This window comes from Phasianus colchicus, chromosome 30 (genome assembly GCF_987193195.1).
Source record: "Phasianus colchicus chromosome 30, bPhaCol1.hap1.1, whole genome shotgun sequence".
Taxonomy (NCBI): domain Eukaryota; kingdom Metazoa; phylum Chordata; class Aves; order Galliformes; family Phasianidae; genus Phasianus; species Phasianus colchicus.
The window spans coordinates 1,943,124-1,961,639 of record NC_143465.1 but is presented as its reverse complement, the minus strand read 5'-3'; the positions used below and the strand labels follow the sequence as shown (position 1 = coordinate 1,961,639).

The 18,516-nt window shown below is 60.1% G+C and overlaps 5 protein-coding genes across 10 annotated transcripts; 3 read left to right on the top strand and 2 right to left on the bottom strand.

Moving 5' to 3' along the window:
- Nucleotides 1–362: 362 nt before the first annotated feature.
- PCP4L1 (Purkinje cell protein 4 like 1) lies at nucleotides 363–3,701 on the bottom strand. 2 transcript variants are annotated; one of them, XM_031611420.2, is made up of 4 exons: nucleotides 3,617–3,701; nucleotides 2,150–2,196; nucleotides 2,003–2,057; nucleotides 363–543 (listed from the first exon to the last, which is right to left on the bottom strand). In XM_031611420.2, exons 2-4 carry the CDS (start codon nucleotides 2,162–2,164, stop codon nucleotides 398–400), a joined length of 216 nt encoding a protein of 71 aa, XP_031467280.2. In that variant the 5' UTR covers nucleotides 2,165–2,196; nucleotides 3,617–3,701; the 3' UTR covers nucleotides 363–397. The 2 variants fall into 2 exon arrangements, with proteins under 2 accessions (XP_031467280.2, XP_089983489.1); XM_090127363.1 differs by lacking the exon at nucleotides 3,617–3,701 and adding an exon at nucleotides 3,534–3,555.
- Nucleotides 3,646–8,161, top strand: LOC116240859 (nuclear receptor subfamily 1 group I member 3-like). 3 transcript variants are annotated; one of them, XM_090127289.1, is made up of 9 exons: nucleotides 3,646–3,777; nucleotides 4,544–4,718; nucleotides 5,173–5,303; nucleotides 5,456–5,628; nucleotides 5,700–5,905; nucleotides 6,363–6,508; nucleotides 6,582–6,698; nucleotides 6,770–6,875; nucleotides 7,419–8,161. In XM_090127289.1, the coding sequence occupies exons 2-9, from the start codon at nucleotides 4,546–4,548 to the stop codon at nucleotides 7,801–7,803; spliced, it is 1,437 nt and encodes a 478-aa protein (XP_089983415.1). In that variant the 5' UTR covers nucleotides 3,646–3,777; nucleotides 4,544–4,545; the 3' UTR covers nucleotides 7,804–8,161. The 3 variants fall into 3 exon arrangements, with proteins under 3 accessions (XP_089983415.1, XP_089983414.1, XP_089983416.1); XM_090127288.1 differs by having other exon boundaries at nucleotides 7,416–8,159; XM_090127290.1 differs by having other exon boundaries at nucleotides 7,435–7,651.
- Nucleotides 8,162–8,274: 113 nt separating this feature from the next.
- On the top strand, nucleotides 8,275–12,641 carry NR1I3 (nuclear receptor subfamily 1 group I member 3). Of its 3 annotated transcripts, XM_090127315.1 has the most exons (9): nucleotides 8,284–8,543; nucleotides 9,142–9,316; nucleotides 9,753–9,883; nucleotides 10,478–10,650; nucleotides 10,722–10,909; nucleotides 11,342–11,487; nucleotides 11,561–11,677; nucleotides 11,748–11,853; nucleotides 12,424–12,641. In XM_090127315.1, the coding sequence occupies exons 2-9, from the start codon at nucleotides 9,144–9,146 to the stop codon at nucleotides 12,551–12,553; spliced, it is 1,164 nt and encodes a 387-aa protein (XP_089983441.1). In that variant the 5' UTR covers nucleotides 8,284–8,543; nucleotides 9,142–9,143; the 3' UTR covers nucleotides 12,554–12,641. The 3 variants fall into 3 exon arrangements, 1 of the variants encoding a protein (XP_089983441.1); XR_016460539.1 differs by having other exon boundaries at nucleotides 8,275–8,543; nucleotides 11,561–11,853; nucleotides 12,408–12,641; XR_016460538.1 differs by having other exon boundaries at nucleotides 8,275–8,543; nucleotides 11,561–11,853; nucleotides 12,405–12,538.
- Nucleotides 12,609–16,017, bottom strand: TOMM40L (translocase of outer mitochondrial membrane 40 like). Its single transcript, XM_090127332.1, has 9 exons — nucleotides 15,890–16,017; nucleotides 15,247–15,314; nucleotides 15,043–15,135; nucleotides 14,658–14,759; nucleotides 14,469–14,574; nucleotides 14,267–14,389; nucleotides 14,101–14,177; nucleotides 13,140–13,242; nucleotides 12,609–13,064 (listed from the first exon to the last, which is right to left on the bottom strand). The coding sequence occupies exons 1-9, from the start codon at nucleotides 15,987–15,989 to the stop codon at nucleotides 12,925–12,927; spliced, it is 912 nt and encodes a 303-aa protein (XP_089983458.1). The 5' UTR covers nucleotides 15,990–16,017; the 3' UTR covers nucleotides 12,609–12,924.
- Nucleotides 16,018–17,103: 1,086 nt separating this feature from the next.
- APOA2 (apolipoprotein A2) lies at nucleotides 17,104–18,003 on the top strand. Its single transcript, XM_090127355.1, has 3 exons — nucleotides 17,104–17,257; nucleotides 17,508–17,718; nucleotides 17,789–18,003. Exons 2-3 carry the CDS (start codon nucleotides 17,516–17,518, stop codon nucleotides 17,910–17,912), a joined length of 327 nt encoding a protein of 108 aa, XP_089983481.1. The 5' UTR covers nucleotides 17,104–17,257; nucleotides 17,508–17,515; the 3' UTR covers nucleotides 17,913–18,003.
- Nucleotides 18,004–18,516: the final 513 nt, after the last annotated feature.

Genomic DNA, 18,516 nt, shown 5'->3' with positions numbered 1-18,516 from the left:
AAATATAGGGAATATAGGTTCACCTTCATCACCCCCTGCCCCTTTAAAAGGATATGGGAGGGGGGGTCCCTCATTTGGGGGACACCATCCCATAACTCCCCCCCCCAACATCAGCATCACTATTAAGGGGGGGATAAATGGGGTCACCCCGGGGGATGGAGAGGTGCCCCCCCCATTACAGCAGGGATAGGGGACATTTGGGGACACCCCCCCCCAAATTAAGGGGGCTTACAGGTTAGGGCTGAACACTTTACATTGATCCCATAAGTGAGCTGAGCCCCCATAATGAGGTCGGGGGAGGGGGGGGGGGGGGGAAGCAGGATGGGGCTGTGGTCCCTATGCAGATAATGGGGTCGGGGGGCTGATGGGTAGGAGGGGGGGGGGGAGGGGGGGGTCTTTAGGGTCCCGATTCCTTTTTGCGTTTCTGGAAACGGCGGAATTTCCCCTGGATGGCGAGAGCCGCCCGCTCCGTTTCGGGTGCGTTCAGATCGATGTCGATCAGCTCCTCCTCCTCCTCCGTTCTTTTGGGGTCGGCAGCTTTGGCTGTGGGTTTGGGGTAGGGGAGGGACACGCACAAAAGGGGCTGAATTGCTCACAGCCCCTCAGATCGATGCCAGCACCCCCCTATGTCAGATATATGGGGACCCCAAAAGTGCTGTCTGTAATGGGGATACCCATAGTGTGCCCCAAAACCATCATGGGGCACCTAAAGGTGCACCCCAAAACCCCACAGAGGGCAATGGGGGACCCCAAAAGCCCCATCTCTAATGGGGATACCCAAAGTGCAACCCCAAATCCTCATGGGAAACCTAAAGTTGCACCCCAAAAGCCTCCCCTATATCAATACAGGGGGAAGAGCAGCCTAAGACGCACCCCAAAACCCTACAGAAGGCAATGGAGGACCCCAAAAGCCCCATCTGTAATGGGGATACCCGGGGTGCGCCCCAAAACCATCATGGGACACCTAAAGGTGCAACCCCAAACCCCATAGGAGGCAATGGGGGACCCCAAAAGCCCCATCTGTAATGGGGATACCCAAGGTGTGCCCCAAAACCCTCATGGGAAACCTAAAGTTGCACCCCAAAAGCCCCCCCTATATCAATACAGGGCAAAGAGCACCCTAAGAAGCAGCCCAAAACCCTACAGAAGGGAATGGGGGACCCCAAAAGCCCCATCTGTAATGGGGATACCCATTGTGTGCCCCAAAACCATCATGGGATACCTAAAGGTGCACCCCAAAAGACACCTCAGCATCAATACAGGGGGAAGAGCACCCTAAGACGCACCCCAAAACCCTACAGGGGGCAATGGGGGACCCCAAAAGTCCCATCTGTAATGGGGATACCCAAGGTGTGCCCCCAAACCATCATGGGGCACCTAAAGGTGCACCCCAAAACCCCATAGGAGGCGATGGGGGACCCCAAAAGCCCCATCTGTAATGGGGATACCCAAGGTGTGCCCCCAAAACCATCATGGGGCACCTAAAGGTGCACCCCAAACCCCCCCCCCCAGCACCAATACAAGGCAAGGAGCACCGAAAGCTGCATCCCAAAACCCTACAGTGGGCAATGGGGGACCCTAAAAGCGCCATCTGCAATGGGGATACGTGGAGTGCACCCCAAAACCATCGTGGGACACCCAAAGGTGCACCCCTAAAGCTCCCCCAGCATCAATACAGGGCAAGGAGAACCCAAAGGCGCACCCTAAAACCCTATAGGGGGCACTGGGGCCATCCAAGGCTGCACCCCAAAGCCCCCACCCAGGGCAGGGAGCACCCCATAACCCAAAGCTGCGCCCCCAAACCCTTATGGGGCACTCAGAACACCCAGAACTGCCCCCCCAAAAACCCAATGTAAGAACTTCCGACCCCCAAAAGCGTCCCCCAAACTCTTATAGGGCACCGGGGACACCCAAAGGAGCGCAGCCCGGCTTCGTCCCCCCATTCCCACCCCCGAATCCCACCCGCCCCATATTTTTGGGGTCCCCATATGGGGTCCCTCACCTTCCTGCTGCCCTTCGGCTGCCTCCGTAGGACGCGGGGATGCATCGGGACTGCGCTGCGGGGAGAAGAGACAACGAGTAACCCCGGATTTTCCCTTTTTTCGCCTTTTTTTCCCCTTTTTTCCCTATTATCCCCCCCAGCTCTCACCGCACTCATCGCCATCCGCCGCTCTGCGCCGCTCCGCTCCGACTCCGCTTTTAAAGGGGGCGAGGTTGAGTGACAGCCTCCGGCAGCCAATGGGGAGAGAGGGGGCGGGGCTTATCGGACACACCCTCCCAGTCTAAGCCTCGACTTTCGTCCCCATCCCTGTCCCCTTGTGTGCCCCCTGTCCCCATAGCTTTATCCTAAAGCCTGTCCCCTGCTTCCCCACCGTGTGTCCCCATGTTTGTCCCATCCCTGTCCCCATCCTGTCTCCATTCCTGCCCCCCACTTGTCCCCATCCCTGTCCCCATCCCTGTCCCCATCCTGTCCCCATTCCTGCCCCCCACTTGTCCCCATCCCTGTCCCCATCCCTGTCCCCATCCTGTCTCCATTCCTGCCCCCCACTTGTCCCCATCCCTGTCCCCATCCCTGTCCCCATCCTGTCCCCATTCCTGCCCCCCACTTGTCCCCATCCCTGTCCCCATCCCTGTCCCCATCCTGTCCCCATTCCTGCCCCCCACTTGTCCCCATCCCTGTTCCCATCCCTGTCCCCATCCCTGTCCCCATCCTGCCCCCATCCTGTCCCCATGTCCACCTCTCCTCACATCTTCCCCACCCCTATCCATGACTTTGTCCCCATTCCTGTCCCCCTGTGTGTCCCCTGTCCCCATAGCTTTATCCTAAAGCCTGTCCCCTGCTTCCCCACCGTGTGTCCCCATGTTTGTCCCATCCCTGTCCCCATCCTGTCCCCATTCCTGCCCCCCACTTGTCCCCATCCCTGTCCCCATCCCTGTCCCCATCCCTGTCCCCATCCTGTCCCCATTCCTGCCCCCCACTTGTCCCCATCCTGTCCCCATGTCCACCTCTCCTCACATCTTCCCCACCCCTATCCATGACTTTGTCCCCATACCTGTCCCCCTGTGTGTCCCCTGTCCCCATGGCTTTATCCTAAAGGCTGTCCCTTGCTTCCCCACCGTGTTGTCCCCATGTTTGTCCCATCCCTGTCCCCATGTCTGCCTCTCCCCACATCTATGGGGATCTTCCATCTTCCACATCTGCCATCTTCCCCACCCCCATGCATGACTTTATCCCCATACCTGCCTCCCACTCGTCCCCATCCCTGTCCCCATCCTGTCCCCATACCTGCCCCCTACTCATCCCCATCCCTGTCCCCATCCTGTCCCCATGCCTGCTTCTCCCCATATCTATCCCCACCCCCATCCATGACTTTGTCCCCATTCCTGCCCCCTGTAAGTTCCCTGTCCCCATACCTTGATCCTAAAGCCTCTCCCCTGCTTCCCCCCACCCCTGTCCCCACGTCTGCCTATCCCTGTGCTTGTCCCATCCCTGTCCCCTTCTCGTCCCTTACCTCCCTCCCATTGTCCCCCACCTGTCCCCATTCTGCGCCATCCCCTGCCGTCCCCCACGTGCCACCCATCCCCACCCATCCCCACGTGCCACCCATGTCCCCACCTGTCCCCACGTGCCACCCATCCCCGCCTCTCCGCAGCTCAAGTTCAAAGTTCAAACTCCACGGGGCCACATCGGGGACGAACGTGGAGCGGTGACAGCCCCACAACACTGGGGACTTTGGGGACACAACCACAGCGGTGACATCGGGCACAGCATCCCAGGTACTGGAGGGCTCCTTCTCCCCGTGGCTCAGTCTGTGGGGTTGGGGGGACGAGGTGGCTTTGAGGGGACGAGGAGGGGACACGGTGTTGGGGCAGGGAAAGGCGTCACAATATGGGAATGTCACATGTCGACCTGCAGGCGCTGTCCCCACAGCGGTCCCCTGGTGGCACCATCGCTGATGGGCCCATCCCCTGGTGGCACCACCCCCAGGTGGCACTGTTTGTGGTATCAGCATCCCCTGATGGCACCAGCCATGGTGGCACTGTCCTTTGTGAACCCCATTCCCTGGTCTCGCTACCCTCTGATGACACTGTCCCCTGTTGGCACCATAGCTGGTGTCACCACCCCCGTGGTGGCACTGTCCTCTTGTGGCACCACCCACTGATGGCACTGGCCCTGTTGGCACTGTCTCTTATGGACCCACATCCCCTAGTGTCACCACCCCATGATGGCACTGTCCCTGTTGGATCCATCCATGCTTGCACCATCCATGGTGGCACTGTCCCCTGGTGGCACCACTGCTGGTGTCACCACCCCCTGATGGCACCATCCATGATGGCACTGTCTCTCGTGGACACGCATCCCCTGGTGGCACCATCCATGGTGGCACCATCCCCTGGTGTCACAAGCCATGGTGGCACCGTCCAAGGTGTCACCACCCTCTGATGGCACCGTGCCTTGGTGCCACCATCCGTGGTGGCACTGTCCCTTTTGGACCCATCCTGTGGTGTCACCCCCCGCTGATGGCCCTCTCCCTGTCCCCAGCCATGTCCCTATCCAGCCCTTCAGATCCAGACAGCCCCGGGGTGCAGCGATGTCCCAATGTCACCGATGTCCCCGAGGACCTGGAGGAGCCAAAAGTGTGCGCTGTGTGCGGGGACCGCGCCACCGGGTACCACTTCCATGTGATGAGCTGTGAAGGGTGCAAAGGGTTCTTCAGGTGGGACAGGGGGCTGGGACAGGACAAGATGGGATGGAGAGGGATGGGATGGAGGACAGAAGGGGATGGGTGGGTGCAAGGGAGGATGGCATGGGACAAGAGCGGACACAGCGGTGACAGAGCTGGCCCCAACCTGAGCCCTGCTCTCCTCCCCCCAGGGCACAGTGCCAGTTGTCATGGCTCAGCTCTGTCCCCGTGTCCCCATGTCCCATATCCCCATATCCCATACCCCTACATCACCTATCCCCATGACCCACATCTCCATGTCCCCATATCCCATATTCCCACGTCCCTCAGTCCCCATCCCATGTCCCCAACTCCGCGCCCCCCCATCCCACATCCCCATCTCCACATCCTCACGTCCCCCTCTTCCACATCCCTCCATCCCCCTGACCCATACCCCCATGTCCTCACGTCCCCCTTACCCATAACCCCATATCCCTGTGACCCCCAGGCGCTCCATCCTTAAGGCTGTGCACTACACCTGCCCCTTCTCCCAGAGCTGCCCCATAACCAAGGCCAAGCGCCGGCAATACCAGGCGTGCCGCCTCCAGAAGTGCCTCGACGTGGGGATGAGGAAGGACAGTGAGTGCCAGCATGGGGGCACGGGTGGGGGAAAGAGGGAGGGGGTGGGGACAAGAGGAGACACTGGGGTGGGAGAAAGTGGCTTTGAGAGAGAGGGGATGGGAATGAACGTGATCACCATGCCTGGTGATGCTGACACGTGTGGGGCACAGTGATCATGTCAGAGGAGGCCGTGGGCCGCCGCTGGGCACTGAGGCTGCAGCGGAGGTTGGCAAAGGCACAGCCTGGGGGGCTGACGGAGGAGCAGCAGGAACTCATCAGCATCCTCGTCGCCGCTCACAAACGCACCTTCGACTCCAGCTTCTCCCAGTTCCAGCACTACCAGGTGAGCTGGGAACCACGGCGGTGTTGGCGTTGGGTTCCAGCCTGGTGCTGATGCCTCATCTCTGCCCCCAGCCCGCTGTGCGCCTCTGCATCCCTGACCTCTGCTCCCAGAGCCCACCAAGATCGGGTGTCCCTTCAGCATCCCCGGCCCCACAGTTAAACTGTCTGGATGAGGACGTGCTGCCCGATGTCTTCTCTGCCTTGCCCCTCTTTGCTGACATCAGCACCTTCATGATCCAGCAGATCATCAAATTCGCCAAGGAGATCCCAGTGTTCAGGTGAGCATGGTGCTGGGGCGGCCATCTCCAAACCCAGTGCCATCCCCAAACCCAATGCCATAACCCAACACGATGCCATAACCCAACCCAGTGCCATCCCCAAACCCAATGCCATAACACGATGCCATAACCCAACTCGATGCCATAACCCAACCCAGTGCCATCCCCAAACCCAATGCCATAACACGATGCCATAACCCAACTCGATGCCATCCCCAAACCCAATGCCATAACCCAACACGACGCCATAACCCAACACAATGCCATCCCCAAACCCAGTGCCATCCCCCAACTCAACGCCAACCCCCACGTGATGCCAAAACTCAACGCGATGCCAAAACTCAACGCGATGCCAAAACTCAACGCGATGCCATGCCCCAACTCAATGCCATCCCCCAACCCAATGCCATCCCCCAGCGCAGCCCCATTCCACTCCCAACATCTTGCCCCACTGCAGAGGGCTGCCCATCGAAGACCAGATCTCGCTGCTCAAGGGAGCCGCGTTGGGGATCAGTGAGATCCAGTTCAACATGGTGTTCAATGAGGAGACCAACGCCTGGGAGTGCGGGCAGCACAGCTTCACCATCGAGGATGGAGTTCTGGGTGAGCGTTGAGGTGGGGCAGAGGGGATGGCTGTGTCCCCATCCCGGCTCATCAGTCCTCCCACTCTCCAAAGTGGGTTTCCAGCAGATCTACCTGGAGCCAGCTCTCAAATTCCACATCAACCTGAAGAAGCTGCGGCTGCACGAGGCTGAGTACGTCCTGCTGCTGGCCATGCTGCTCTTCTCACCAGGTAGGGGACGTGGTGGCCATGGTGGGCTGTCCCTTTGGCCACCAGCTGATGGCCACCCGTTGTTCCACCAGACCACGCCAGCGTCACCCAGCGAGATTTCATTGACCAGCTGCAGGAGAAGGTGGCTCTCACGCTCAAGAGCTACATCGACCACCAGCACCCCATGCCAGAGGGCAGGTAGCCACCATGGCCACCACGGCCATCACGTGATCCCCAACGCCACGTGTGAGACCCAACTCCATGGGTCATCCCCAATGCCACACGTGGTCCCCAACTCCACGTGCTCACCCCCAACACCACACGTGGTCCCCAATGCCACACGTGGTCTCCAACTCCATGGCTCATCCCCAATAGCACACATGATCCCCAATGCCACACGTGGTCATCCTCAGTGCCACGCATGGTCCCCAACTTCACATGGGCATTCCCAACATTAGACATGGTCCCCAAAGGCACGTGTGGTCCCCAAAGCCTCGTGGTCATCCTCAATACCACGTGTGGTCCCCAACTCTATTGTTCATTCCAATTCCACACGTGGTCATCCCCAATGCCACACATGGTCCCCAACTCCACCTGGTCCCCAGCTCCACGTGGTCATTCCCAACACCCCATGTGGTCCCCAATGCCACTCACGGTCCCCAACTCCATGTGATCATCCCCAACACCACAAGAAATCCTGGTCCCCAAAGTGTCCCCCAACACCACGGCGACACCCAGCAGGTGCTCCCCGGCCCAGGTTCCTCTACGCCAAACTCCTGCTGCTGCTGACGGAGCTGCAGACCCTGAAGATGGAGAACACACGGCAGATCCTCCACATCCAGGACCTCTCCAGCATGACGCCGCTGCTCTCCGAAATCATCAGCTGAAGGACAGCGAGGCGCTGAGCCCCCCTCCCCACTTAAGGGCTCCATCACACTTTACAGGGCAGAGTAAAGCTATTTTATTTTTCCAGGCTCTGTGGTCTTTAAAATCCCTCACAACACAACTGTGCTCTGATCCCATGCGTCCGCCATCTTTTGGGTCCTTCCCAACCCAACTTTTCCATCAATCTATCATTTTTAACATCTTGAACCCAAAAACCCAATGGTTCCATAATTCTCTATGAGAATTTGAGATCTTTGTGATCCAACCAAACCCCAAAACACCAATACAGGGCAAGGAGAACCCAAAGGCGCACCCCAAAACCCTACAGTACAACTGGGGCCATCCAAGTAGCACTGGGCACCCCAATGCCATTACCCAGGGCAGGGAACTCCCCATAACCCAAAGCTGCGCCCCCAAACACTTATGGGGCACTCAAAATACCCAGAATCCCCAATGGGAGGATTGGGGTCTCCCAAAAGTGCACCCCAAACCCGTGGGGGACACCAGGGACACCCAAAGGAGCGCAGCCTGGCTTTGTCCCCCCCTCATCCCTGAGTCCCACCCGCCCTACATCTTTGGGGTCCCTCCCCCCCATGCATGACTTTGTCCCCATCCCTGCCCCCTGTAAGTTCCCTGTCCCCATACATTGATCCTAAAGCCTCTCCCCTGCTTCCCCCCACCCCTGTTCACACATCTGCCTATCCCTGTGCTTGTCCCACCCCTGTCCCCTTCTTGTCCCTTACCTCCCTGCCATTGTCCCCCACCTGTCCCCATTCTGCGCCGTCCCCTGCCCGTCCCCACGTGCCACCCATGTCCCCACCTGTCCCCACGTGCCACCCATCCCCGCCTCTCCGCAGCTCAAGTTCAAAGTTCAAACTCCACGGGGCCACATCGGGGACGAACGTGGAGCGGTGACAGCCCCACAACACTGGGGACTTTGGGGACACAACCACAGCGGTGACATCGGGCACAGCATCCCAGGTACTGGAGGGCTCCTTCTCCCCGTGGCTCAGTCTGTGGGGTTGGGGGGACGAGGTGGCTTTGAGGGGACGAGGAGGGGACACGGTGTTGGGGCAGGGAAAGGCGTCACAATATGGGAATGTCACATGTCGACCTGCAGGCGCTGTCCCCACAGCGGTCCCCTCGGCTCCGGTGGCACCATGCATGGTGTCACCACCCCCTGATGGTACCATAGGTGGTGGCACTGTCCCTTGTGGACCCATCCCCTGATGTCACCACCCTCAGATGACACCGTCCCCTTGTGCACCTACGGCACCATCCGTGGTGTCACTGTCCCCTGGTGGCACTGTCCCTTGTGGACTCACATCACTTGGTGGCACCAATCCCTGATGGCACTGTCCCTGTTGGCTGCCCTGTCCCCTGCTGGCACTCGCCCTGGTGTCACCACCGCTGATGGCACCATCCGTGATCTCGCCACCTCCATGGCACTGTCCCCTGGTGGCACTGTCCCCTGTAGACCCACATCCCCTGATGCGGCACCATCCATGGTGGCACCCTCCCAAGATGGCACTGGCCCTCTTGTGTCACCTCCCACTGATGGCCCTCTCCCTGTCCCCAGCCATGTCCCTATCTAGCCCTTCAGATCCAGACAGCCCCGGGGTGCAGCGATGTCCCAATGTCACCGATGTCCCCGAGGACCTGGAGGAGCCGAAGGTGTGCGCTGTGTGCGGGGACCGCGCCACCGGGTACCACTTCCATGTGATGAGCTGTGAAGGGTGCAAAGGGTTCTTCAGGTGGGACAGGGGGCTGGGACAGGACAAGATGGGATGGAGAGGGATGGGATGGAGGACAGAAGGGGATGGGTGGGTGCAAGGGAGGATGGCATGGGACAAGAGCGGACACAGCGGTGACAGAGCTGGCCCCAACCTGAGCCCTGCTCTCCTCCCCCCAGGGCACAGTGCCAGTTGTCATGGCTCAGCTCTGTCCTCGTGTCCCCATGTCCCATATCCCCACATCACATATCCCCACGACCCACACCTCTATTTCCATGTCCCCATGTCCCCATATCCCATATTCCCACGTCCCTCAGTCTCCATCCCATGTCTCCAACTCCGCGCCCCCCCATCCCACATCCCCATCTCCACATCCTCACGTCCCCCTCTTCCACATTCCCCTGACCATACCCCCACTTCCTCATGTCCCCCCTCACCCATAATCCCATATCCCCAGGCGCTCCATCCTTAAGGCTGTGCACTACACCTGCCCCTTCTCCCAGAGCTGCCCCATAACCAAGGCCAAGCGCCGGCAATGCCAGGCGTGCCGCCTCCAGAAGTGCCTCGACGTGGGGATGAGGAAGGACAGTGAGTGCCAGCATGGGGGCACGGGTGGGGGAAGGAGGGAAGTGGTGGGGAGGGACAAGAGGAGACGCTGGGGTGGGAGAAAGTGGCTTTGAGAGAGAGGGGATGGGAATGAACGTGGGTGAAGAAGGAATGGAGGTGGAAAGGGGGATGTGAGGGTGGAAGGGATGATGGGGGACCGGGATGGGGCACTGGGGGGGCTGAGATGGGGCATGGATGGGACAACAGGAGACATAGAGAGGGAATTCGGGGGACTTAGATGGCGCAACGGGGGATCTAGATGGGACCTTTGTCCCATTGAGAGGAGCCAGAGAGGACATTTGGAAGACCCCAATGGAACAATAGACATTGGGAGGACCTAAATGGGACAACGGTGGACGTATGGAGGGAGTTTGGGGGACTCTGCTGCACAAAAGGGAGAAGGGACACTGGGGGGACCCAGAAGGGCCAGGGAGGACCATCCCAGGCGGGATGGCATGGGAGCAAACTGAAGGCACAGGGTGAGAGGAGGGATGGATGGCGGTGCCCCAGCGGCTCCATGCACCCGGTGCCGTGCTCGGTGCCATGCCTGGTGATGCTGACACATGTGGGGCACAGTGATCATGTCAGAGGAGGCCGTGGGCCGCCGCCGGGCACTGAGGCTGCAGCGGAGGTTGGCAAAGGCACAGCCTGGGGGGCTGACGGAGGAGCAGCAGGAACTCATCAGCATCCTCATCGCCGCTCACAAACGCACCTTCGACTCCAGCTTCTCCCAGTTCCAGCACTACCAGGTGAGCTGGGAACCACGGCGGTGTTGGCGTTGGGTTCCAGCCTGGTGCTGATGCCACATCTCTGCCCCCAGCCCGCTGTGCGTCTCTGCATCCCCGACCTGTGCTCCCAGAGCCCACCGAGACCGGGCGTCCCTTCAGCCCCACAGTTGGATGAGGACGTGCTGCCTGATGTCTTCTCCATGCTGCCCCACTTCGCTGACCTCAGCACCTTCATGATCCAGCAGGTCATCAAATTTGCCAAGGAGATCCCAGCATTCAGGTGAGTACGGTGCCGGGGCCGCCATCCCCAAACCCTATGCCATCCTTCAACTCAATCCAATAACTCAACCCAATGCTATTCCCCAACCCAACGCCATCCCCCAACCCAACGCCATCCTTCAACTCAATCCAATAACTCAACCCAACGCCATCCCCCAACCCAACGCCATCCCCCAACCCAATCCAATAACTCAACCCAACGCCATCCCCAAACCCAACGCCATCCCCAAACCCAACGCCATCCCCAAACCCAACGCCATCCCCAAACCCAATGCCATCCCCAAACCCAACGCCATCCCTCAACTCAATCCAATAACTCAACCCAATGCCATCCCCCAACCCAACACCATAACCCAACCCAATGCCATCCCCCAACCCAACGCCATAACCCAACCCAACGCCATCCCAGTCCTGACATCTTGTCCCACTGCAGGGGGCTGCCCATCGATGACCAGATCTCACTGCTCAAGGGAGCCACGCTGGGAATTTGCCAGATCCAGTTCAACACGGTGTTCAATGAGGAGACCAACGCCTGGGAGTGCGGGCAGCACTGCTTCACCATTGAGGATGGAGCTCTGGGTGAGCATTGAGATGGGGCAGAGGGGATGGCCGTGTCCCCATCCCGGCTCATCAGTCCTCCCACTCTCCACAGCTGGCTTCCAGCAGATCTACCTGGAACCACTGCTCAAATTCCACATCAGCCTGAAGAAGCTGCGGCTGCACGAGGCTGAGTACGTCCTGCTGCTGGCCATGCTGCTCTTCTCACCAGGTAGGGGACGTGGTGGCCATGGTGGGCTGTCGCTTTGGCCACCAGCTGATGGCCACCCGTTGTCCACCAGACCACGCCAGCGTCACCCAGCGAGATTTCATTGACCAGCTGCAGGAGAAGGTGGCTCTCACGCTCAAGAGCTACATCGACCACCAGCACCCCATGCCAGAGGGCAGGTAGCCACCATGGCCACCACAGCCACCATGTGGTCCCCAGCTCTACGTGTGGTCCCCAACTTCCATGGGCTATCCTCAACGCTGCACATGCTCCCCAATGCCACACGTGGTCCCCAACTCTATGGGTCATCCCCAACTCTACGTGGTCATCCCCAATGCCACAGGTCATCCCCAACACTAGACGTGGTCCCCAATGCCACGTGGTCATTCTCAATGCCACGCATGGTCCTCAACTCCACGTTGTCATCCCCAACATCACACATGGTCCCCAATGCTACACACCATCCCCAATGCCACACGTGGTCCTCAAAGCCACGCGTGGCTCCCAACTCCATGGGTCATCCCCAACTCCATGGGTCATCCCCAACACCAGATGTGATCCCCAACACCACGCATCATCCCCAATGCAGTGTGGTCATTCTCAATGCTACACGTGGTCTCCAACTCCATGTGGTCATCCCCAACGCCACTCACGGTCCCCAATGCCATACATCATCCCCAACACCACAAGCAGTCCCCAAAGTGTCCCCCAACACCACGGCGACACCCAGCAGGTGCTCCCCGGCCCAGGTTCCTCTACGCCAAACTCCTGCTGCTGCTGACGGAGCTGCAGACCCTGAAGATGGAGAACACACGGCAGATCCTCCACATCCAGGACCTCTCCAGCATGACGCCGCTGCTCTCCGAAATCATCAGCTGAAGGACAGCGAGGCGCTGAGCCCCCATCCCCGCGCACACGCAGGGCTCCATCGCACTTTACAGGGCAGAGTAAAGCTCTTTTATTTTTCCTGGCTCTGTGGGTGCACTCTGTAGGGCGCTTCCAGCCCCTTCACTGCGTGGCCAAAGGGGGGGAAACTGAAGCAGAGCAGCTCCAGGGTGGGCGGGATGGAAGCTCCATCCGCGGCCACGTCAACCCAAAGATCCTCCTGGTGCTGACACAGCGTCCCACGGTGCTGGCAGACCCCGGCCCCAGCTTGGCTGTGGGGCAGGTGACAGGTGGCCCTGGGGCAGGTGACAGGTTCCCCTGTGGCACGGTGGCTCCCTGAGCAGGATGGTGGCAGGTGCCAGCCCTCAGCCCACGATGACGCTGAAGCCGCAGTGGAAACGGTTCTTCCAATGGTTGAGGAAAGCACCCAGAGCCAACGTGACGGGCAGGGGGGGCAGCTTCTTCTCCAGCACCGCCCCAACGCTCCAGTTACTGTCCAGAAGCCCTAGGGGGGCACGTGGGGGGGGCAGGTGTGAGCAGTTGGAGTCACGTAGGGGGTTGGGTGCAGCCCCTCACTCACCTCTGAAGACAACGTTGGCCTGTGGCAGGTTGAGCTGGTAGCCAAAAGCAAAGGTGGTGTCCTGCAGCCGTGTGTTGGCCTCCAGCTCCACCCCAACCTGCACCTGGGGGGCAAGAGCGTGAGGTTGGGGTTGAGATCCCTTCCAACCACGCTGTGACCCCACAGTTCTATGGTCTTTGGGATCACTTCCAACTCAACCACGCTGTGACACCACAGTTCTATGGTCTTTGGGATCCCCTCCAACTCAACCACGCTGTGACCCCACAGTTCTATGGTCTTTGGGATCCCCTCCAACTCAACCACGCTGTGACACCACAGTTCTATGGTCTTTGGGATCCCCTCCAACTCAACCACGCTGTGACCCCACAGTTCTATGGTCTTTGGGATCTCCTCCAACTCAACCACGCTGTGACCCCACCGTTCTATGGTCTTTGGGATCCCCTCCAACTCAACCACGCTGTGACCCCACAGTTCTATGGTCTTTGGGATCACTTCCAACGCAACCACGCTGTGACCCCACAGTTCTATGGTCTTTGAGATCCCCTCCAACTCAACCACGCTGTGACCCCACAGTTCTATGGTCTTTGGGATCCCCTCCAACTCAACCACGCTGTGACACCACAGTTTATGGTCTTTGGGATCCCCTCCAACTCAACCACGCTGTGACCCCACAGTTCTACGGTCTTTGGGATCCCCTCCAACGCAACCACGCTGTGACCCCACAGTTCTATGGTCTTTGAGATCCCCTCCAACTCAACCACGCTGTGACCCCACAGTTCTATGGTCTTCAGTATCCCCTCCAACTCAACCACGCTGTGACCCCACAGTTCTATGGTCTTTGGGATCCCTTCCAACCCAACCACGCCGTGACCCCACAATCCTATGGTCTTCAAGAGCTCCTCCAACCCAACCATTTCAGGACACCACGGTTCTACAGCACACAAAGTGCCAGGATGCCCACCTGCTCGTTAGCTTTGTGGTAGTAACTCGCATGGGCACCACCATAACCTACATTGAGCGTCGCCACCCACTTGGAAGCTGGAAAAAAAGAAGCAAAAGGACAGGCAAGGAGACATCCTTGGGGACAACGTGGTGTCACCGTGCCCAGCTGCCAGTTGCCCTCATACCCGTGTATTTGCCTGCCAGTGTCAGGATGGCTCCTTCCTCCCCCGGCCGCCGGTGGTAAACCATCTCCCCACCCAACACCAGGCGGGAGGTGATGCTCTGAAGGAAATGTGCCACCAGGATCACTGTGGGGACAGCGGAACCTCAGCACCTGGTGGCTCGATGGCCCCACACGGGGATGGGGAGGGGGGACACCCCATTTACCAGACCCGCCGAGGAGGTCAGGGTTGCCCAACGTCAGGGTGGCTGTGCAGTCATCCCCACGGTACTCGCCGTCGAATTGCCAGGTGACAAATTTTGCCTGGTGGGTCTGAAAGGGGTGATAGGATCCAATGGGTGCCGGTGACACCCCTGCCCCATTGTCACCCCCAAAAAAAACAGCCCCAGCCCCACCTGGAATACAGCTTTGGTGCGGATGCGCTCGGCCAGGAGATGCAGGATCTGCGCGTTGAGGCTGCCACTGTTGTCCATGTCCCCCACCAGAGTGGGAAACGCCTTGGGGACGATGGGTGATGGGCTCAGGGGGGTGACAAGGACACCGTGCCACCTCTCCCTGCACCAACTGTGCCCTTATTACCCCACACCACCCCACTGCCATCCCTCGGACACCCGGTTCGCTCATTTCCAAGCCCTGCAGCCACCCCAGGATCACCCCAAAACCACCCCAGGGTCACCCCAAAACCATCCCAGGGTCACCCCAAAACCACCCCAGGATCACTCACCCCACAGACCCCCCACTCAAAGCCCCCCACCAAGGCAGACCTCAGGGCCCCCTCACCTCAGTGGGCCCCAGCTGTCGGTCCCCAACGAAGGTGGCATTGAAGTGGTAATTAGAAGGGCCCAGAGTGCTCATGTGCACTGTGTGTGTCACCTGTGGGGGGACAGCATCAGTGTGTGGGGGTGGGGGGAGGAAGGGAGCGGACAGGGACATGGTGGCACTTTGTGTCCCCCTCCCATCATTGTGTGCCCCCCTCCCCCAGACCTGGAAGTGGCTGCTGAGGGCTTTGTTGACGATCAGCTTCACACCCTCCATCTGCTGCGGGAAAACCTCTGCAGGGGGAGAAGGAAAACAGCGTGGGGACATCGAGGGGAGACCCCCAACCCCCCCCCAAAACCCCACCACAAACTGCCCTCCAACTGCACCCCCATTCTGTTCCCTCAATGCCCCCCCAGGTCCCTCCCGCCCCCCCAACCCACCCCCCCTGCACCCACCGATGCCCCCAAACGGCCCCCATTGTCCCCAATGCCCACCCACAACCCCCCCCGTGCCCCCTCATACCCTTCAAAGCCCCTCAGTGTCCCCCATTCTGTTCCCTCAATGCCCCCCCCCCACGTTCCTCCTGTCCTCCCCTAAACGCCTCCAGTGACCCCCTGTGCCCACAATGCCCCCAAACGGCCCCCCATTGTCCCCAATACCCCCCCATAACCCCCCCCCCGTGCCCCTCAATGCCCCCCATCCCCCTCCGGCCGTCCCCATTCCGCCCCCCCCCCCCCCGCGTCCCCTGTGACCCCAAAACCCCCCCCACAGCCCCCCCACCCCCAAAGCCCCCCCAGATCTGCCCCACCCCCTCAATTCTCCCCCATTTCCTCCCCCCACCCCCCCGGCTCGCCCTCCCCCCCCCAACCTTTGCACTGTCGGTGCAGCTCATCGAAGCTCCCCGGGTTCCCCAGGTTCTCCCCCCGGCGCGGTGCTCGGGGCACGGCGGGACCCCACGCGTTCCCCATTCCCCCCCCCCCCGGCCCGGCCCTACGGCCGCCGCCCGCCCCCCCCGAGCGCTGTGGGCGCCGCCATCGCGGGTGGGGGCAGAGAAGCCGGAAGGGATTCGTGAGGCCGCGCCTACGCTGATGTCGAGGCCGCCATCTTGAGTGCGGGCAACGCCGCCTTCCTATTGGTTCAGGAGGAGGGGAGGGGTGGCCGCCATTTTGGGTGCGGGCAGCGCTACGCTCCCATTGGCTGAGCCCGAAGGAGCGGTGCGCCGCGCTCCGTCGTCCCTCCCGGAATCCGCCCCCATCGTGGCACAGTTCCGCAGTTTCCGAGTTCCGCCCCCCCCTTTTTGCGTCCCCCCTGTCCTCTTCCGACTCCCCGCGGGCACAGCCTGTGTCTCTTCCATGCGTCCCCGTATCCTTCCCTGTGTCACCTCCATACACCCCCACCACGTCCTTCTTTGTGCCCCCTCTCAGCGTCCCTATGCCCCTCCCTGCGCCCACTGCCCAGCCCCCCCCCCATGTCCCCTAACCATACCCCATGTCCCCTTCCTGCATCCCCTCCCCACTGTCCCCACCGTGTTTCCTCTCTGTCCCCTGCCTTCTTGTTCACCCCATGTGCTCTCCCCACATCCCTGGACCTCCCACCCCTCATGTCCTCCCTCCTGTCCTTTTCCTTTTTCCAGGAAAAGGCCCCCACCGCCCATTGGGGACAGAGGGATGTTGCCCCCAGAGCCACCACTGTGCCCTTTGTACACACTGTCCCCAAACAGCAGCCGTGTCCCCTATGGTGGGTGTGTGTGACGCTGTCACACCATGGCCGAGGGTCAGTGATAAGGGTGGACAACGACCTTTGACCCCCCGGGTGGTAGCAGCGATTAGGGTGAAGGGGGGGGGGGAGGTGGGCAGCACCCTCTAATGACGCTTCCATACACACACATACAGAAATGGGATCGTGGGGAGGAGGCAGCTGTAGGGCTATGGAGGGGGGTCCTGGGGCAAGAACTGTGGGGTAGCAACGTGCCATGGGGATACTGCTTGTGTCACCCCTATCTGCCAGCATCACCCCTCACCCCCATGAGAGGCCACCGGGGGTCACAGGGTTGGGACCCCGTGGCATGGGGCCACTCGCAATAGGGTTGAGGTGGGGCTGTTCCTCCCCACCAGTGACCCTTAACCTTGTGGTGTTTACCCAAGCACAGCCCCCCAGCCCAGGGGCGGGGGCTGAGCTGGGGGATAAAAGGACCTGAAGTCCCCAGAGAAGCACCGCAGTCCAAAGTTCTGCTCTGGTGAGAGGCTGCGGGGTGGGATTATGATGTGGGTGGGCAGGATGGGGCTTAAGGGGTGGGATAGGGCTGTGGTGTGGAACGGGGCCATAGGGTGAGATGGGGCTGTAGGGCGGAATGGAGCTGTGGGACAGAGGTGGGGGCAAGGCAGGGGCTGTGGGGTGGTTCTGGGGCAATGGGATGGGCTGTGGCCCGATATGGGGTGCAGCCCCCTGGAAAGGGGATGGTGCCCCATGGCCACCACCACCCTCAGCCACTGCCATGAAACGTCTGTGGGTCGCGGTGCTGCTGCTGCTCTGTGTGTGCCATGTGGGGTCCGTGGCCGTGCCCCAAACCGAAGAACCCCCGGAGGCTCCCCCAGACACCACCACCCTCCTGAGCCGCCATTTCCAGACCCTGAGCGACTTCATCACCAAAGAGCTGCCCCAGCGCCTGCGGGCGGACGAGATACAGCAGCAGGCCAAGTATGTGTGGGGCTGGGATGTGGGATGGCCCTATAAGGACCCCCCCCCTAAACCCCCCTGTGCCCCACAGGGCTTATGCTGAGCGTGCAGAGGTGCAGCTGAGGCCTTTGGCTCAGGAGCTGCGCAGCAACGTGCTGGGGCTGTTCTCCTCCCTTCTGGATTTTGGGAAAACTGGGGGCACGGAGAAGGACTGAGCCCCACAGGAACGGGACTGAGCCCCATAGGAATGGGACTGAGCCCCACAGTGATGATATGGGGGGAATAAAGCATGGAGCTGTTGTGGAAGGTGTGTGTGTGTGTGTGTTTTGGGGATACGGAGCTGTGGGGTGGGTGGAGGGATGGGGGTTGTTGGGATGTGGGGCGCATGGAGGTGTGGGGATAGGGATGTGGGGTAAAGGGACAGAGAGAAATAATGGGGATATGGGGAAATTGGGATGTGGGAGCGCTCAGATCTTGGGATGGGGGGAAAGAGAAAGGATGGAAAGGGGGGGGGGGAAGAGAAGCAGAAAAGAGAGGAAAAAGGGGAACTCTGGGGGAAATGAAAATGGGGGGAAAAAGGGAAAGAGGGGAGGAGAAAAGTGGGGGGAAAAAAGGTAAAGAAAGAAAGGAAAAATGAAAGAAGCGAGAAAACGGAAAACAAGGAAAATAAAAGGGGGGAAATAAGAAGTAAAATGGGGGAAAAGGGAAATAAATAGGAAAAATGGGGGGTGAGAGGAGAAAGGGAGAAATGAAGAGAAAAAAGAGGAAAAAAGGGGGGAAAAAGAAAAAAAGAAAAAAGAGACAAAAGAGAAAAAAAAA

Excerpts from the sequence above, each read along its gene's own strand:
- PCP4L1 (XM_090127363.1), bottom strand. Across the intron at positions 2,058-2,149 it reads GGCGGATGGCGATGAGTGCG|CGCAGTCCCGATGCATCCCC; the intron begins GTGAGAGCTGGG and ends TTCTCCCCGCAG. Across the intron at positions 544-2,002 it reads AGCCGAAGGGCAGCAGGAAG|CCAAAGCTGCCGACCCCAAA; the intron begins GTGAGGGACCCC and ends CCAAACCCACAG.
- LOC116240859 (XM_090127288.1), top strand. The coding sequence starts at position 4,546 with ATGTCCCTATCCAGCCCTTCAGATCCAGACAGCCCCGGGGTGCAGCGA. Across the intron at positions 4,719-5,172 it reads GGGTGCAAAGGGTTCTTCAG|GCGCTCCATCCTTAAGGCTG; the intron begins GTGGGACAGGGG and ends TGTGACCCCCAG. Across the intron at positions 5,629-5,699 it reads CCCAGTTCCAGCACTACCAG|CCCGCTGTGCGCCTCTGCAT; the intron begins GTGAGCTGGGAA and ends CTCTGCCCCCAG.
- NR1I3 (XM_090127315.1), top strand. The coding sequence starts at position 9,144 with ATGTCCCTATCTAGCCCTTCAGATCCAGACAGCCCCGGGGTGCAGCGA. Across the intron at positions 11,488-11,560 it reads CATTGAGGATGGAGCTCTGG|CTGGCTTCCAGCAGATCTAC; the intron begins GTGAGCATTGAG and ends CACTCTCCACAG. Across the intron at positions 11,678-11,747 it reads CATGCTGCTCTTCTCACCAG|ACCACGCCAGCGTCACCCAG; the intron begins GTAGGGGACGTG and ends GTTGTCCACCAG.
- TOMM40L (XM_090127332.1), bottom strand. The coding sequence starts at position 15,989 with ATGGGGAACGCGTGGGGTCCCGCCGTGCCCCGAGCACCGCGCCGGGGG. Across the intron at positions 14,390-14,468 it reads TGACCTCCTCGGCGGGTCTG|TGATCCTGGTGGCACATTTC; the intron begins GTAAATGGGGTG and ends CTGTCCCCACAG. Across the intron at positions 14,178-14,266 it reads ACTGGCAGGCAAATACACGG|CTTCCAAGTGGGTGGCGACG; the intron begins GTATGAGGGCAA and ends CTTTTTTTCCAG.
- APOA2 (XM_090127355.1), top strand. The coding sequence starts at position 17,516 with ATGAAACGTCTGTGGGTCGCGGTGCTGCTGCTGCTCTGTGTGTGCCAT. Across the intron at positions 17,719-17,788 it reads GAGATACAGCAGCAGGCCAA|GGCTTATGCTGAGCGTGCAG; the intron begins GTATGTGTGGGG and ends TGTGCCCCACAG.